Raw genomic sequence first — 19,196 nt, forward strand, 5'->3', positions numbered from 1 at the left:
ATTATGTTGGTGTAGATTTATTACTGGCATTTATTGTAAGCTATATTGTAAATGAGGTCTCATGTGTCAGTGTACTTCTGAGTAAAATTATATAAGCTACTGACAAACTACATTAACAATAATATTATACAACCATTTATTTAGTGTATTTATTTATTTTGGTCTTCAAGATGCATTAACATAAACCCAAACACTACAAGTAATTACAAACAGATTATTCCATATTATTAAAATCTAATCACATGCACAATGCAAAAAGTCTTTTACAAATCACATCAAATCACATAACAAAAATTAAAAATTAAACAAAACTATTACATTTTCATGAGAGTTAATAGAGAGGCTAATAATTTTATATAATTAGAGCTGCACTTTTATATTTGTGCATGTATTTACCCAGAACTGTAATTAAAACACCAAGTAAAAGAAAGAAATACTAACTAAAAATCAGCAATAGTCTGAAGTTTAAGGATCGGCCTTGCACGTGTTTCTCACACTTACAGTGAAGTTACTTGAAACTCCCAATCTGATCAATTCTTGTTTAAGCTGAAAAGAAAAACAAACATTTTACAAATAGTTTTAAAAAATTTTTTATAAAAAATGTTAAGCTTTTACATACAATAAAACATTGTGAGAAATGTATTAACATATTTTAATTAAAGCATAATTGATGACAGATAAACTTACTTGGCTTGACACTAATTCCTCAATTTGAGAATCTTTCAGATTTTTCTTGGTTTTGATATTCATTCGCAGTCCGGTCGAAGGACCTGTGAAAAAAAGTACTTTAATGTACATGTGTTAAGGGAGATAATGTTGGTAAGAATGGTGAGGGTGGCAATCATGAAGGTAAAAGTGGTAAAAGCGATAAGGTTAAGTGTGGAAAAGGAGGTAGAGATAAAGATGGTAATGGTGGTAAAGGTCATAAGGTGGGTGGCATGGTATGATTGGTAAAGGAGGTTATGGTAATGAGTGTGGTAGGAGAAATTAGGGAGGTGTCAGAGGTAAGTAAGGTAAAAGTACCCAGAGTGGTATGGGAAGTAAAGTGATCAGAGGTAATGTTGGTGTTGTGGTATTGTTGGTGTGAAATAACAGTAAAATAATATTTTAAAAAGATTTTTTTTTCTTACCTGGAGTGCTTTCAGCTCATGAGAAAGAAAGATAAAATTTTAAAAAGCATTAAAAAACTTTTACAGTAATTATTCAGATGTGAACATGCTATAATCAACTTTGTTAGGTTTGGCCATTTAGTCGAAAATAGAAACCCCAAATCCAAAAATGTTGGGACAATATGGAAACTAGTCTGCCTTCAGTCCTGACCTGCTCCAATACAAAATATGTGCAGAATTTGTGAAGAACAACCCTGTACGTGTTTGCAGGAAAAATGAAACACTTAATTGTTTGGTATTCTCAGAGCCAAAACGTCTTTTAAGTGTGTCAATGAATGGCAACATTACAAAGTAGTAAATTATTTACCATCCCAACTGTATTTTGGAATGTGTTGCAGACCTGAATGCAGGAATAAATATATATTACAAAACGAAAGGAAACTGACCAAGAAAAACGTGAAATATCTTGTAGTTAAAGTCAAAGTAAATGTAAGAAACACTGACTTTTTTCATTATGTCCCAACTTTTTCTGATTTGGACTTGTAGAAGCAGAAAACAATTTTTTTTACATTTATTATACTTACACACACACACACACACACACACACACACACACACACAAACAAAATAAAAACCATTAGCTCACCACTGTAGCAGACAAAGGGGAAAGTGGCTAAACAGTTTTCATCTCTCCACCAACCAGAATCATCCACAGCTGTACAGTGTTGGTTTCTGATTTGCCCATTTAAGTTTGCACCATTATCAGGTTCTCTTGATTCTGATGGAATTTCTGGACTCCAGTATGTAAAAGTCGAGTTGCTCTGATCTGACCATAATCTGTTCCTGTACAGACCTATCCATACAGGATTGTCTCCTGAGGTGTCTAGTATTTTTTGAAGCTCAGTCTCATTTCTCACACTGGCCAAGTCTGTGTACTGTGTTCTGCAGTAACTCTGAGCGTCTTTCCAGGTCATTGATGTATAAATCCACACGTAACTGTTGTCTTTAGCTGAGAAAAACAACATGTATTAAAATATCAGCTGCAAACCAAATGTGAACAGTCAGTACAGGCATATAGAACCAAATAAATTCAAAGCACATGTGGCAAGTTGAAGCAGCAGAGCAGAAATACTTCCACTTACAAAACTATTCTTTAGGGTTTGTTTAGTCTTTATGTATTGTTAACTGTAAGTACACATCTTCAAACTACTTAATCATGTAAGCTGATAATTTATCTTACCATCATAGCAAACAAATTGTAGGTTTGTGCTACAATCCTCATCAAACCAGCCAGTCTTTTGGGCCATAGCACACAGCTGTTTTCCACCATAGTTATCAGGTTGATGGTACCACCATCTAAATTCTTTCTCTCCTTTTTTGTAAAAAGCATCGTCACTCAGAGACCATCTCCAACTCTCCAGATCATCATACAGTCCAATCCAGGCTGAACCAGAGTAGCTGTCATTTACTGTGTTAAAGGTCCTGTTCACTTCCTCCATGTTTTCAATGATTGCCAGGTCATCATAATTCTCTCTGCAGTATCTCTGTGCTTCAGTCCAGTTCTTACTCTCATCAACAAAGTGGTACTCACGGTAGGATGTTGATGGAATTGCTAGAAATGCCAAACAAAAGTGTATTTAATGGTGGCCATTTGTAGGGTCATCACAAACTGAACTAATATAAGCAATTTACCAAAAAAGAAATTTACCCAAAATTTAAACCAAAAACACACCGTGTTAATCTTAAACTGTCTCTGTCCTAACATGTAAAAACTGTTTCAGAATGTCATAAAATAAACCTATTAAATCTTGGTTTGTTTTCTTAATTTTATTAAAAGACATTTTTGTTTGCATTATGTTCACTTTTTTGGCACATTATCTACTTTTTAAATGTTTCTGAATTGAAGGTTTGAGGTTCTTCTCTTATAGCTGTTGGAGCCCCTGCTTGACTATGATCATCAATTACCTCCTGTTTAAGTTTTTGTGTTCTTCAAAATCAATAATTTCAATATTTATTTTTTTATTTTATTACTGTATTATTACTAATTTTTCCCTCTCTCAAGCTGCACATGTAGTTCTGCTCCTGTTAAGATGCTGCTCTAGATCCTGGTTCCTTCATTAGTGAAGAACCCTGATATATTAGGAGAGAGCATTGGAAAGTGCCACATGATCCTGATGTACCATTACTGCTCTGGTTTTACTTGGTTTTATCATTAAGCTTTTTACCCCTGGCACGGTGGCTTAGTGGGTAGCACTGTCGCCTCACAACACGAAGGTCCTGGGTTCGATCCCCAGGTGGGGCGGTCCGGGTCCTTTCTGTGCGGAGTTTGCATGTTCTCCCCGTGTCCGCGTGGGTTTCCCCCGGGTACTCCGGTTTCCACCCACAGTCCAAAAAACATGCCACCAGGTTAATTGGAAACACTGAATTGTCCTATAGATACCTAGCCGCTGGATGCACTAGTGCATTGTAGTGCCGGTCCCAAGCCCGGATAAATTAGGGAGGGTTGTGTCAGGAAGGGCATCCGGCGTAAAAACTGTGCCAAATCAATGAGCGATCATGAGGATGACTCGCTGTGGCGACCCCTGAAAAAAAAAAAGGGAAAAAGCCGAAAGAAGAAGAAGAAGAAGAAGAAGATCATTAAGCTTTTTACCCCTACCACAGTTACCAATGCTGCCATGACCTTCTTGCTGTGAGGCGACAGTGCTACCCACCAAGCCACCATGCTGCCTCTACTAATAATATGAAAAATTATTTGAGGGACACAGAGCAACATGGCCTAACTCACTGTCTGTGAAAAAAAAAGATTACATTTTCTTTCCATGTCTGTATGAGTTTCCTTTAAATACTCAGGTTTTCTCTTACTTCCACAAAACATGCAGAGGGTGGATTGGATAGTCCTTATTGCTGTTATGTGTAAATTAGTGAGTGAACTGATGAATGGTTGGTGCCCTGCATAGGCTGGCAACCTGTCAACCAATCAAAAAGAAATAAAATAAACAAGTCTACTCACTACTGTAGCAGAGGAACGGTAACGCTTGTCCACAGTACTCAGAGCTCCATTGTCCAGATTCACTAAATGATACAGCAGTACAGTAGTCACTCGATCCACCGTTATATGGTTGTCCTGACTTCCAGTTACTAAAAGAATAGTTGCTTTTATCTGACCAAGACCAGGTTCTATACAGGCCAATCCATGTGCCACCATAATAATAATTATTATAATAATAATTATAATTAGTAATATAGCCATAATAATAATTATTATAAAAATCAATCTGACCACTGTATTTTGATTGAAATAACATTGCTCTTAGCTTTTGATTTTCTTTTTCATTTCTCACACTGGCCAGGTCTGTGTAATGATCTCTGCAGTATCTCTGAGCTTCAGTCCAGTTCAAGTTCTTATTGACTAGGATAAAGCTTTCACTGCCATTTTCCTTCCCTGTGAGAAACCATTAAAATAATCACCATTATAAATAGAAAAGTGAACCACATTATTTTTAAAAGATTATTCACATGATTGATGTGCTTACCATCATAACAAAAAAATTGCAGATTATTAGAGCAAGAATTATCACGCCATATTCCATCATAGACTGAAACATATACACACAAACTGTTTCCATACTGGTTCCTCGGTTTCTCTATGTACCAGTTTCTAAAGCTTTTCTCTTCTTCTTTATAGAAAACTCCATCATTCAGAGACCATTTCCAGCTGTTCAAATCATCATACAGACCAATCCAGGCTAAACCATAGTAGCTTTCTTTTACTGTCTTAAGGAGTCTCTTCATATCTTCCACGTTATTAATGGTAGCCAGGTCAGTATAAACATCTCTGCAGTGTTTCTGTGCTTCACTCCAGGTCTTGTTCTCATTAACAAAGTAATACTGATGGTTGGTACATGAGTATCCAGTGCTGAGTTCTTCAAAGTAATAAAAGAATAAAAACATAAAAAGAATTTTAAATGGAGTAATACAGTTGTAGAAATGTATAGATCATGTTAATTGTGTAAATAAGCATCTTTAAATAAGCATCATGAGCATTTTCTAATTGTTTTTGTGAATAATGTATGTTCTTCTAATAAAGTAATAATGAATGTTGTTTTCTCTGGCCAGATGAGTCCACCCTGATTATTATACTGCAAAGTTTGATAGCCAGGTTCCTGAGGTTACTCAGCCAGGATCATGAGTAGCTTGCACATCTGTAAAGGCACCCAAGTCTTTTTTGAAGAAGTCCTTGTCCCTTGAAAATGTGTGGTGCAATGTGAAACATCAGAGACTACTCATTAGCTAGTGTTACATCAAGCAAGAATTACAAAAAGAGTTATTACTAGTGAAAAAATAATACCACATGAAGGTCCTCCAGTCAAAAATCACATCTAACTCCCAGACATAATTTTAAAGTCTGACAGTTAAAGTTTCAAACACTTTTAGTATGTTCTAATTTACAGAACTAAAACTATTTCAGTCCAGCAGTAAATGTTGTAGGATGGAATAAAACTAAAACTAGAACTGTTGTACTTTTAATCTTCATTGTTTTATAAAAAAAAAAAAAAAAAACATGATGTAGTTTCAATGTACTAAACTATATATTTACCAATAACAACTACAACATTCTAATCAATTACATAACATGTTACATATAAATGTAAAATACCCAGATGATAAATTAATAAAGCTTAATTTGTGTCAAAAGAAAAAATGTGGGAGTATCTGTGGGCGAGGACCATGCATGGGGTGAGAAGAGGAGGGTTGTACATGCGTCGGAAGAGGCATGTACAGCAACGTGCGCTCCTCGGATGCAATCGGGTATCACTCAACAGCAGAGGACAAAAAATTGACTAAATTAGGAGGAAAATGGGGAGAAAATTCATTAAAAACAGCAATGGGTATCAAATAAAAAAAAAAACTCACTATTGTAGCAGACAAAAGGGAGCCGAGCTAAGCAGTTTTCATCTCTCCACCGGCCTGAATTCCTCAGAGATACAGCAGTACAGAGTTGATTGCCATTATCTATAGCATAATATAATCCATCGTCTGGTTGTTCAGGGAATGAAGGGGTTGCTGGTTTCCAGTGTTCATACAAGGAATTGTCCCGGTCAGACCACAATCTTTTCCTGTAGAGACCAATCCAAGAACCATAGCCTCTTATCAGATTAAGGATATGTTCATTATCTTCTTGGGTTTTTACACTGGCCAGGTCTGTGTAGTACTGTCTGCAGTAATTCTGAGCTTCTGTCCAAGTCATGTACTGGTTAATCCAGATGTAATATTTTGTGGGATTTTTTCCTGAAATAGAAGATTACTGTGCTTAACAGAACCTGCACAAAAAGTTGCAATTTACTTTAAAGTACATTTATTAAATATTCTCACCATTAAAGCAAACAAACGGTGAATTGTTGTTACAGTCTTCATCAAACCATGTACCATCATCTCTCATCATCACACACAGCTGATTACCATCATAGTTATCAGGTTGATGGTCCCACCCTCTAAAATCCTTCTCTCCTTCCTTATAGAAAGCAGCATCATCCAGAGACCATCTCCAACTCTCCAGATCATCATACAGTCCAATCCAGGCTAAACCAGAGTAGCTGCCATTTACCGTATCAATGAGCATGCTCATATCCTCCACATTATTAATGGTAGCCAGGTCAGTATAATTCTCTCTGCAGTACAGCTGTGCTTTCGTCCAGGTCATGTTCTCATTAATAAAGTGATACTGATACGATGTTGATGAGATTGCTGGTAATCATAAGAAAAAAGTCTTAAAAGTGGTGATTGCAAATGTTTTCATTTCTCTTGCTGTAGATGTTTTTGCAGTGCTGTAGATGTTTTTGCTCCTCACCCAATTTCTTCTATTCTTGCCAATTTGTAACATTTAATGCTTCAGGTTATTCAACTAATTTAATGTAAAATGAGTCTTAAATTAGTAAATACGGTGCCCAGATGTTGCAGTGGGATATTCTGTTAGCACACCAGCTCTGGGATTTTGAACACCCTGAGTTTGAATCTCAGCTCTGCTAATGGTCGACTGGGCCCCCCATAGCAGGCACAAATAGCAGTAGGGGAACACATAGATCAGAGCGTGACTCTCCATTGGTTACACTAAATTATAAGAAAATAGCCACTCAGGTGGCGCAGCGGTAAAAACACACGCTGCAACCAGAGCTGAGATCTCGAGTACATCGTATCGAATCTCAGCTCTGACTTGCTGGCTGAAGGCTGAGCGGCCACATGAACAAGGATTGGCCTGTTGTTCCGATGGGCGTGACTAAGCCGGATGGGGTCTCTCTCTGTCAGACTGGTGCAATTACAACCCCCGAAAGAATGCTCTTAGGGTGTGTCTCTCCGTACACAACGCTGGGTGGCACATTACTCGTCAATGTGTGAATGCAATTTGCAATTTCCTTTGGGATCAATAAAGTGTTATCTTATCTTATCTTATCTAATGATAAGATGTATATGACTTGCTGCCCACGTGTCGGAGGGGGCGTGGATTAGCTTCGATCTCCTCAGTCAGAGCAGAGATCGGCATAGGCGGAAAGGAAGCATGACGCAGTTGGGCAATTGGATGTGTTAAAGGGGGGAGGAAAATTAAAAGAAAAAGGAAGAAGATGCAAGGGAAAAAATGAGCCACCCTTAGAAATAACAACTGCATTCAAACGTTTGTGATAACTTGTGAGGAATCTTTTACATCACTTTGAAGGAACTTTGGCCCATTCTTATTTGCAGAATTGTTTGAATTCAGCTTTATTAGGGGGGTTTAAGCATGAGCGGTATGTTTAGGGTTTTGGCACAGCATCTCAATTCCCAAGTCAGTACCTCGACCAACTAAAACCTTATTTTTGTTTATTTCGAGCCATGCAGAAGTGGACTTTAAATCACTGTTTTACTGCATAATCATAATCCACCTGTACTTGAGCACTGAGAAGTCAAACATGATGGTTGGACATTCACAGCCTCACCTGTGCTCACTAATTGATCGGTTAATTAGTGGGTGTGTATAAAAAGAACCTCAGCACCCCAGACCTTCACTTGAACTGCAACTTCACCTCTGACAACATGCCAAAAATCCACCCTGCAACCAAAGCCTTGATTATCAAGAGGCTGAAGACCAGATCCACTGCAGAGGTGGCTGGCACCTTTAATGTGTCTCAGCGTCAAGTACAAAGAATTAAAAAAAGATTTGAAGATACTGGAGATGTTTTTGACAAGCCCAGATCCGGCAGACCCCGCAAGACAACTGCTAAGGAGGAATGTTTGTTGGTTAGAAAATCCAAAGCCAGCCCCTCTTCCACTGCAGCAGAGCTCCACCAGGCCTGGTCACCTCAAGTCCCTGTGTCAACCAGAACAGTTTGTAGGATTCTGTCTCGAAATGGCCTCCATGGTCGAATCAGTGCCCAGAAGCCAGCACTAAACAAAAGGCAATTACAAAACCGTGTGGCATTTGCCAAGGCCCACAGCCTGCTAAACGGATGGACGCTGGAAAAGTGGCAGAAGGTGGATTTCTCAGATGAATCTTCAGTTGAATTACACCACAGCCGCCGCAAATACTGCATGAGACCTACTGGAGCCCGTATGGATCCAAGATTCACCCAGAAAACTGTTAAGTTTGGTGGTGGAAAGATCATGGTCTGGGGTTACATTCAGTATGGGGGTGTGCGAAACATTTGCAAGGTGGAAGGCAATATCAATAGCCTAAAATATCAAGAAGTATTAGCTACCTCTTACATTCCCAATCATAAAAGTATTCTGATGATTGAAAAGGGGTCAAATTTTGCAGCAGGATGATGCTCCATCTCATACATCCATCTCTACATCAAAGTTCCTCAAGGCGAAGAAGATCAAGGTGCTCGAGGACTGGCCAGCCCAGTCACCAGACATGAACATCATTGAGCATGTTTGGGGTAGGATGAAAGAGGAAGCTTGGAAGACAAAACCAAAGAATCTTGATGAACTCTGGGAGTTATGTAAGACTGCATTCTTTGCTATTCCTGATGACTTCATCAATAAATTGTATGAATCATTGTCGAACCGCATGGATGCAGTCCTTAAAGCTCATGGAAGTCACACAAAATATTAAATATGGCTCTAATAGCACCACAACTTCATTCACCAATGTTATGAAACATATCTTTGTATTTGAAGTAAATTATTTGTTTGATTTTCACATTACTTTCTGTGGGCGACAAAACTTTTGTCTTACCAAAATCTGACCTTTCTGTGTTCATTAAATGATCAATATTTCTGCAGTGAAGCAAATTTATTTTCGTAAATTAAACCTCATTTGGGAGGGTTTCAGCTTTCATATGAGTCATTTGTAAAACCAATGAATTAATTTAAAGTCAGGTTATAAGCTTTTGTTTCCACGACATGGATAAGCGACAGAACTTCTGTCAGGGACTGTATATGTTTATCAAGAGAAAGTTTCATGTTTCTGTGAATCAAAGTACTCTGGTCCAGATGTCTGAGTCTTGTCTTTACATTGGCAGCAACTCTACACTTATCAGCCTGCATCAACATCAAGGGCCTCTGTCCTAAATAGTGATGGGTCAGGTTGTGAATCAAGCCACTGTCCAGTGCCTGGATAAAATCCTCTTTCCCATGCTTTCACATTAAGTAAACTCATACATTTAGCATGCATTAGCATATATAACATACATTGTTACTATGCAGAAACTGAAATCTACTCACTACTGTAACAGAAGAATGAGATTTCTTGATTGCAGTTTTCATCTCTCCATGTTCCATTAAGAGAAATATCCACAGCTGTACAGTATTCAGTGTCTCCAGCATTATCTGGTTGTCCCGGTTCCCAGTCACTAAAAGAAGAGTTGCTCTTATCGGACCAAGATCTGGTTCTGTACAGGCCGATCCATACATCATATGTGTAATAAGAAACTAATACTGATCTTATGTTCTGGTTCTCAGTTTCATTCGTTATACTGGCCAGGTCTGTGTGATGCTCTCTGCAGTATCTCTGAGCTTCAGTCCAGTTCTTGTAGTCATAGAACAGTTTGTATTTTTGACTGGCATTCACCCTCCCTAAAACAAACCATTGTGAGATTTAACATTTCAGAAAGAAATTTAAAATGCATTTTTCTTTTAGCTATTTAATGTTTAATTATTTTCTTTACAACTGCTAACAACTAGTACAATTTTACTAATTTATTTTTTATTTACTTTTCAACAGTGTAACAAGCTAGCACAACCACATTTTATGTGGAACAAACATCAATCCTAGATCTATAACACATCCACTTTTCAGGAAAGTTTTTTCACAACATATTAAAGAGTATATTTTAGAATTTGTTCCTATTTAGTAAAAAAAAAAACAATTGTGTCAGGAACTGAAGAAGTGTTTACATTTCTGACAGAAAAAAATATTTGCAGCATTAATTTAAATCCATACACTGCTATGGTATACACTCCAGCACTTTATTAGGTACACCTATCTGGTAGTACGTTCTTTACATACACCTGGACTGCTCAATATCTTTTTTCTAGATCTTACCACAGCTTTTGACACAGTTGATACAACTATACTTATTTTCACACTCTCCTTTGTTGGTTGGCTTTAGGTCTTTTACTTCCTCAGTCCCCAAACTTTAGAACTCCCTTTCACAATCGCTTTGTGACTGTACCTCCATCTCCTCCTTCAAAGGTCAACTAAAAACTTTCCTTACTGCACATTAATCTCTTTTTATGTGTTAGAAATATGTGCATAAAAAAACAAAACTGCTTTAGTCTCTAACTGTGCACTTACAAATTTAAGCAGTATTTAAAATTCTTAACAACAGTGTTGCACAGTTATACCAGTACAATACAAAATTCACCTGTATGATAGGTGCAGCTTAAACTATAAATGTACGCACTAGATAGATAAAAAATGTGTGAATGTTTGAATGTTTTCAAGTTTGCACAGGTCCAGGTACATTTTTTACTTTGCTTTATTGTTCAGTTTTGTACTCATGAGCTGAGATTTTAAACTACATTCAATATTAAATGCATCTACCTAAAGCTCTTCTGCTCTATATAAGTTTTGAAAAGTGACCTCGGCAGTAAAAACATTTGTAAGCAGAAAACATACACTATATTAAGTGCTGTACTTACCATCATAACAAAGGAATGGACGCCCATATGAGCAGTCACTCTCCCACCATGATGCATAATTAACATTATAGTAAACACACAAGTCTTTTCCACCTGAGTTTCTCGGTTTGTTTATGTACCAGTTATTAAAGCTTTTCTCTCCTTCCTTGTAGAAGTCATCATCATTCAGTGACCATTTCCAGCTGTTCAGATCATCATAGAGTCCTATCCAGGTCCGTTGACTGTCCCATACCTTGTTAGTAAGGTCCAGTTGTTCTTTATCATCATGAACGGTGGCTAAGTCAGCGTAATTTTCTCTGCAGTATTTTTGTGCCTCAGCCCAGGTCTTGTTCTCATTAATGAAATGATACTGATGAATAGAACTGATGCTCAGGGTGTAAAACCCTAGGAAAGACACAATGTCAGGTTAGCATACAATTAACAATGCTGCAACATAAACATCACTGAAGGAACTGAAATGTGAAGGTAATTTAATGTGGTACATTTTTTAAATATATTTGTAATCATTAAACAACTTGAGATTGGTTTATTAGATTTGTTTTTGTGAGTAAGGTTAATAAAGTACAGAGCCTCTACAGGGACCTTGTTAAAAAATAGGGTAAAATTGTATTTGCACTAAAATATTAAAGCTTTCTTATGCACAAAAGACGTGTAACATGTGTTAGTATTCTTTGTCTAAACTATTTGGTTTGTAATGATATACCTGCTCATACCCATTCCATGTGCTTTACCACAGCAAATATCATCATTGTACCATGTCTGTGGGAATTTTGTACCAATTTTGTTTGTGCAAGGTCATGCCAGTACAGTGTTTTTACCACATAGTTGAAAGTATATGATTTATTTGACATAATTGGATTTGTACACTCAGTAAGGCTTCTGAACTTTATAATTAGGAGAGGCGTCCATATACTTTTGGCCATATGATGTTTCTGTAAATCTAAGCCTTATGCAGGTATACAGGTGGCAGGGTGTGCGACCTTGGCACCAACATTTTAGTTATTTCATTTTTTTTTTTCATTTTACACCAAACAAATAGTTTAAACTTCATGTTAATTATTCAATTATGCAAATTGTTTAATGTTGTTGTTAAAACTTTATCTAATTAATTGTCTAATTATGACTTTAAAATATGCATTAAATTAGGTTATTACAATATGGGTTATACATAGAATATAGGCCAAATATAAATGTTTATCTGATTAGTAGTTGAATAATAATAGTAGAATCTTCTTCTGACTAAACTGTGATCATGTGTTTGCAGTGATAAAAACATTTACATTGGCCTCAGACATTTACATGCAGTGTGTGAGGTGGATCAACACATAACCATGACTATAGGTGAGAATCACTAACTCTATACTTATACATGTACAGGTATGTTCTGTCCTCAAGCATAGTATTTTTAAAGGCAAACAGCAGGGGAGCCTGTTATATTTTTATTTGTAAGCAGTAAAGATGGGACTGGAGTAAAAAGCAATATAAGCAGAGTGTCTATGATGGAACTGACAGCGTGAATGTAAACAAGCCAGTTGGGACTGTTTCTCAAGAATTGTTTGTTATGGTGATTGTATAGTTGCTTTGATTACAGTTAAATGTATAGTAAGAACAGCTTAATATTGATCAGTGTAACTTTAATTGTTAGTTTAGTGTTTGTAATAATGAGTTTGGATGATGTAAATGTTTTTTTGTTGCAAATTTGTATTACAAACAATCTGGTAGTTTTAAACAATGAAAAAAAATCTGTCCCAAAAAAGGATAACCAGCCATATAATTCAAACGGACAGTTCCTGACAAGTTATTGAGCTTGGGAAAGGCGCTATATGAATTTATTATTAATAGGGGAGCTCGAGTAGTGCAGTGACTAGCCTAGAACAACTCCAATGGACTTGGAAACCTAAATCACAGTACACGACTGACGGGCATCTACTTAATATAAAAACAAAGTTAGTTATTATTATTTAAAATATTATCATTATTGTTGTTATTATTATTATTTCTGTTGCCCAAGTTATAAGAATTATTGCCAAACCACCCAAAGTACCTGCATAAAATTTGGACAGACAAACAGATAAAGCCTAGCAGTTGTCTACTACATGTGTAGTTTCTTACATTATACTAAATCAGTTTTGTTCAAATTTTATATATAATTACTAAGGCATGCATCCAAAACTTTAGAGGCTCTGTAGTAAAGTTGTAAAATCAGACAAATAAAATGTGATTACAAAAATAAATAAATAAAACCTTTACTGACCTAAGAGCAGCAAAAGCTGAAACATGGTTCTGGTAAAATATAGACAGAAAGCAAAAGTTCATTAATAACACAAACATACATTACATGTATATATACATTATATATTGTGCTACAAAATCATATCCATGTTACATAAATCTAAACTTACCTCGTGGATTTCTGTTCATGTATGATGTTCTGTACCAATCGTACCAATCCAATACTGAGAGCTCCAGACAGCTGTCTTTATAAATATGATACAGGGGGAGGGATTCATGAGGTAGTGATTGATAAAATGTAGTTAAACTGGTTATTTACAGTATCTGAAAATAAGGATCTCAGATAAAAATAAATAATTTAAGTTAATATGAAAGAAAAACATGTAATAAGTCATTAAAATATTCTGTTAATCAGAAGTGATATTCTAAAAAATAGAAATAAAAAAAAATCATGTTGAAGGAAACTTTGTGACTCTTGGAATGAGGAAATTAGATGGTTTTTTTTGCTTCCCTTCCTTTTGTTTGTTTTGTGTTTATTCAGGTTCTGCCAGGTTACATACCAACTAGTAGTAGAACCTGCTGCAACAGGCTTCTGTTTGTATTTACACTGACTTTATTTTTGTTCTGGAGCTTTTATCCGGTTCTTTTAGACCCATCACACAAACTTTGGGGCTGTGAGGATTTAATAATAAAATGTAAGGGCAGTTGTAGCCTAGCGGTTAAGGTACTGGACTAGAATGCAGAAGGTCGCTGGTTTAAAACCCCACGACTGTCAGGTTGCCACTGTTGGGCCCTTGAGCAAGGTCCTTAACCCTCAATTGCTCAGACTGTATACTGCAAGTCGCTTTGGATAAAAGTGTCTACTAATGGCCGAAAATGTAATTATCAGTATTATTATTAATAGTAGTAATAGTAGAAGTGATAATAGTTGTAGCAAAGTAAACCAAAAACCATTACTATAAATTAGTATTTTAATTCTCTTCTTAATGCCAGATTGTTTACTGGTGTGTGATCAGTCTGATTTACAGGAGCATGATGAGACTATACTTACACTTTGTTCTGAACTCAGGACAGTTTGGACCCCAAGTTGAGTCTGTGGCCCTTATTCTGATGTTTGATATAATCTTTACTTGATATAATCTTTACTTGATATAATCTTTACTTGATATAATCTTTACTTGAAGCTTTTGACATGCGTCTGTTTGATTGCACACACTGAACTGATGTTTGTTGAAATATATGAGCAGGGACATGAACTCAGTGGTGGTAATGGTGGTGGTGTGTTAGTGTGTGTTGTGCTGGTATGAGTGGATCAAGACACAGCAGCGTTGCTGGAGTTTTTAAATGCTGTGTCCACTCACTGTCCACTACCTAGTTGGTCCACCTTGTAGATGTAAAGTCAGAGATGATCACTCATCTATTGCTGCTGTTTGAGTTGGTCATCTTTAAGATGTTCATCAGTGGTCACAGGACGCTAAACAGATATTTTTGGTTGGTGGACGATTGTCAGTCCAGCAGTGACAGTGAGGTATTTAAAAACTCCAGCAGCGCTGCTATGTCTGATTTACGCATACCAGCACAACACACACTAACACACCACCACCATGTCAGTGTCACTGCAGTGCTGAGAATCATCCACCACCCACACCATGCTTTGTTTGAACCCCAACAATATCTTAGCCATGTGTACAAAGGAAAGTTAGCACCCCACCACAAGGCAGTGGCTACAGATGGCTACGGATTTCATCATCCCAAGTTGTTAGCTGATGAATAATAGGGCTACTCAGCTAGTACCTGGGAATTATCAGTGACCAATGTGGAAACTGTGTTCAAATAGGTAATGATTTGCATCATATGTATATTTAAATGTATATTTAAACTAAACTTTGCTTAGTGTGGCAGACAGCTCATTCTTTATTACCATGTACCTACATGAGCATCCAGAGTTCCAAAATGATGAAGTTGGATGAACCTGAGAAACGACTTTATTGGGAAGTGGACCTTGATTTTTGTATACTGGTACCCTTGGCAAAAATGTTAACAAATGTGAAAATGTCTTTGTGTTTAAGTGGATCAGTCTTAAACCAAAATACACTGTATGGCCAAATGTATGTGGACACCTTACCTTACCACTTATTTTAAAATCCATGGGCATCAATACCCAACATAACCCTGTAATGGATTGGTGCCCTGTCAAGGATATTCCCGGTTCATGCTCAGTGTTTCTGGATGAACTGGACCCATCGTGACCATGACAGAACAAAATGTAACTGAATTATTTTCCTCTTTGTATTTTACCTAAGTTCTCCAAGCTCATCTAGCATTATAAAAGAAGACCCATTGTTATAATGACAAAGTGGTTTAATACATTTTACCAGAAGGTTTTCTTTGGAGCTTTCTTCACAGTATATATAGTATACATACTTTATATATAGAGAGAGTTATATGTATGGAAAATGGAGTTAATGGTACACTGTAATGATAGGTAATACTAGTAAAGCTTATTGGTTGTGGCACAATTACATTCATTCTGTCATTTGTGTTTCTAAAATTGTTTGCTTTTCACCTGTGCCAGTATTCAGTTAATATCAAATTATTGAGTCTTACTTATACCTGAAACTTGAAAGAACTTTACCAGAGCTGAACTGTTGTGTTTTATTTATCTATTTTTATGACTTACATATTTGAATATGTTATCTTCATTATTTGCTAATGCATGACCATTTCTAAAGTCAATTTCTGGCTCTGTTTTGTTCTCTGTTCTGTAAGAAAAATCATTTAGGAAGACTAACTATAGCATTTTTAACCACACAATAATACATTAGAGTTGATGTGGTGGTGATTTATACAGCATTAGAATTAAAATAACAAGTAAATTATAAGTAAATATATTAAGTAAACATGGAGAAGTTGAAATACTTTTGAACCACTAATCAGTAGTTAAACAAAAGTTAAACTCTGGAAAATCTTTATTTGTATTTATTCTTTAATTGCACCTTTAATATTAAGGTAATACAGAGAAGAAGAAACTGTAGGATTAAGACGTAGGAATGTAGCGTGAGCAGCAATTGTGAGAACTCCTGTTTACTTATCATTATTACAACAGTATAAAAAACCTCTTTGTTTTTAAGCGTTTGTTTTCTTTAAGGTGCATCTGACTAACAAAGTCTTTATGTTTCATACCTAAGATTAGCACCAGTTGCATCTTTAGTCACGCCAACATTCATTCATTCATTAACCTGTTTTTCAGCCTGATCCTCCCTCATAAAATAAGGTGATGATTAAAAGGAAGATAATGAAAGTATTATTATTATTATTATTATTATTATTATTATTATTATTATTTGTATTATTATTATAATTTTTATTATAAAAACACCATTCAGGTGTAGAGACCAGTCTTGTACTTGCAGGGGTGTCAAACATGAACTAAACAAATTCTATAGCAGAATCTTGGGAAACGTACAACATTGCAGCTCTCATTTAGCTCGAGGCATTTAGTTCTACCTGGAACATGTGAGAGAAACTGTACACAATTCTCATGAAGCCTTGGCATGAACACAAATAACTTAAAGCAATGAAAGATTGATGGTGTTTGGTATTTAAGGACAATGGATGAGTGACGATTTGTTGTGGAAAGATAACCTTTCTCTTTGATATGCACAAGTAAATGATGCATTTAAGCACATCACAACATTTCTATAAATGTAGTTCTAGTGTGATTTATTTATTTATTAGGATTTTGACGTCATGTTTTACACCTTTTGGTTAAATTAAGGACAGGACAGGTAATTACTGGTCACACAATACCCATCAGTCCAAGTCTATCATGTCAAACACAGTCATGGAAAATTTTGTATCTTCAGTTCACTCCACTTGCACGTCTTTGGACTGTAGGAGGAAACTGGAGTTCCTGGAGGAAACCCACACAGACACATGAAGAACATGCAAACTCCACAGAGACCGCTCCACCTGGAAAACGAACCCAGGACCTTCTCGCTGTGAGGTGACTGCAACTGTAGTACATATATTTTAATAATGTTTGTACATTAAATGTGAGTCTATATAAATGATTGTAAATAATAAGCTGTAGTTATTGATTTTGAATCTCTTATATAAACGTATGCTGAAGTGAAGATTGTGTAGAAGTAAATTCTAAATACAAAATCTTATTTACGAGTGTTCCTTACTAGTATCCGTGTCTTGGCCCCTAGCAGATTGCATAAGTGTATTGATGCGGTCCTTCTGGAGAAAAAAGTTTAACACTCCTGCTTTAGAGGCTCTGTACTAACATTATATAATGAGAAACATGGACAACAATTAATTGTCGGCTTGGGATTTAGGATTTTTCCTAATCAGTTGGGGTCCTGCCAAGACCGCATGGGCCGCCCAGTCATTGTGAAGTGGTGGGATGGTAAGGTTGTTTTTTTTTTCTCCTACATGTTGCATTATTGTACACATGTACTCAGTGTACTTAGTGGCAGAAACAAGGAAAGCTGAAAGAACTGAAAGACAGATAAATGCAGCCAAATACAAGAACATCTGTGAACCTCCACCAGAGCAAATGCAAATTTAGGCTGGAGTAAGAGGCCAAACCATACAGCCAAAACAGCTCTAAAGTTGGCAGACATTCGAAGTTGAAATAGTCGAAGTTCGAATATCCTTGAGAAACATAAACCCACATGGAGAGGATGGTAGTTCACCATAGTTTATCATCTAGTCTGACAGAGCTTGAGAAGATCTGCCATGATCTGTTGGTAAACTGTCCTAATCTAGATGTGCAAAGATTGTAGATGCATCCAAGAAGACTGGCAGCTGTAACTGCTACCAAAGGGGTTCATACAAAGTACTCAATCAAGGATCTGAATTCTTTTGTATACTACAGATTATAGTTAATGAACATAGATGCTAACAATGGCTTCACTACAATTCACAACACCATTATTTGTAGAAGATTAAATCGACAGAAATATTGGTTCAGCCATTGTCCACTTATTTTCAGGAGTCAAAGTTCAAGGAGCCAAAGGTAAAAGATCTTAAAACTGTATGTCAACCAGCTTTTTAGTTTCCTTGAGTCCTGTGTATAACCTGTCTTCATTTCCAGACTACTTTGGGAATACAACGTGCACATCTGGATACAGATAGAGATTTGTACCTCATGTTAGCTAGTTTGGAACTTTCTCTTTCTTTGGGCAAGTTAAGAGTGTAAATATAAATAAAATAATCTGCATTGTAGAAAAATGCTTCATAGGGCAACTTTCATCTCAGTCTTAGATTATGTTGGTGTAGATTTATTACTGGCATTTATTGTAAGCTATATTGTAAATGAGGTCTCATGTGTCAGTGTACTTCTGAGTTGAATTATATAAGCTACTCACAAACTACATTAACAATAATATCATACAACCATTTATTTAGTGTATTTATTTATTTTGGTCTTCAAGACGCATTAACATAAACCCAAACACTACAAGTTATTACAAACAAATTATTCCATATTATTAAAATCTAATCACATGCACAATGCAGAAAGTCTCTTACAAATCACATCAAATCACATAACAAGAATTAAAAATAAAACAAAACTATTACACTTTCATGAGAGTTAATAGAGAGGCTAATATTTGTATATAATTAGAGCTGCACTTGTATATTTGTGCATGTATTTACCGAGAACTGTAATTAAAACACCAAGTGAAAGAAAGAAATACTAACTAAAAATCAGCAATAGTCTGAAGT

The 19,196-nt window shown here is 36.2% G+C and overlaps 1 protein-coding gene across 1 annotated transcript; it reads right to left on the reverse strand.

Moving 5' to 3' along the window:
* Positions 1–465: 465 nt before the first annotated feature.
* LOC134330825 (macrophage mannose receptor 1-like) lies at positions 466–13,504 on the reverse strand. The gene is made up of 12 exons (XM_063012092.1): positions 13,480–13,504; positions 11,222–11,609; positions 9,807–10,153; positions 7,580–7,582; positions 6,483–6,854; positions 6,024–6,398; positions 4,643–5,032; positions 4,123–4,551; positions 2,350–2,721; positions 1,759–2,118; positions 688–785; positions 466–546 (listed from the first exon to the last, which is right to left on the reverse strand). Exons 1-12 carry the CDS (start codon positions 13,502–13,504, stop codon positions 466–468), a joined length of 3,240 nt encoding a protein of 1,079 aa, XP_062868162.1.
* Positions 13,505–19,196: the final 5,692 nt, after the last annotated feature.

The sequence above is a fragment of the Trichomycterus rosablanca genome, chromosome 16 (genome assembly GCF_030014385.1).
Source record: "Trichomycterus rosablanca isolate fTriRos1 chromosome 16, fTriRos1.hap1, whole genome shotgun sequence".
In the NCBI taxonomy this organism is placed as follows: Eukaryota; Metazoa; Chordata; class Actinopteri; order Siluriformes; family Trichomycteridae; genus Trichomycterus; species Trichomycterus rosablanca.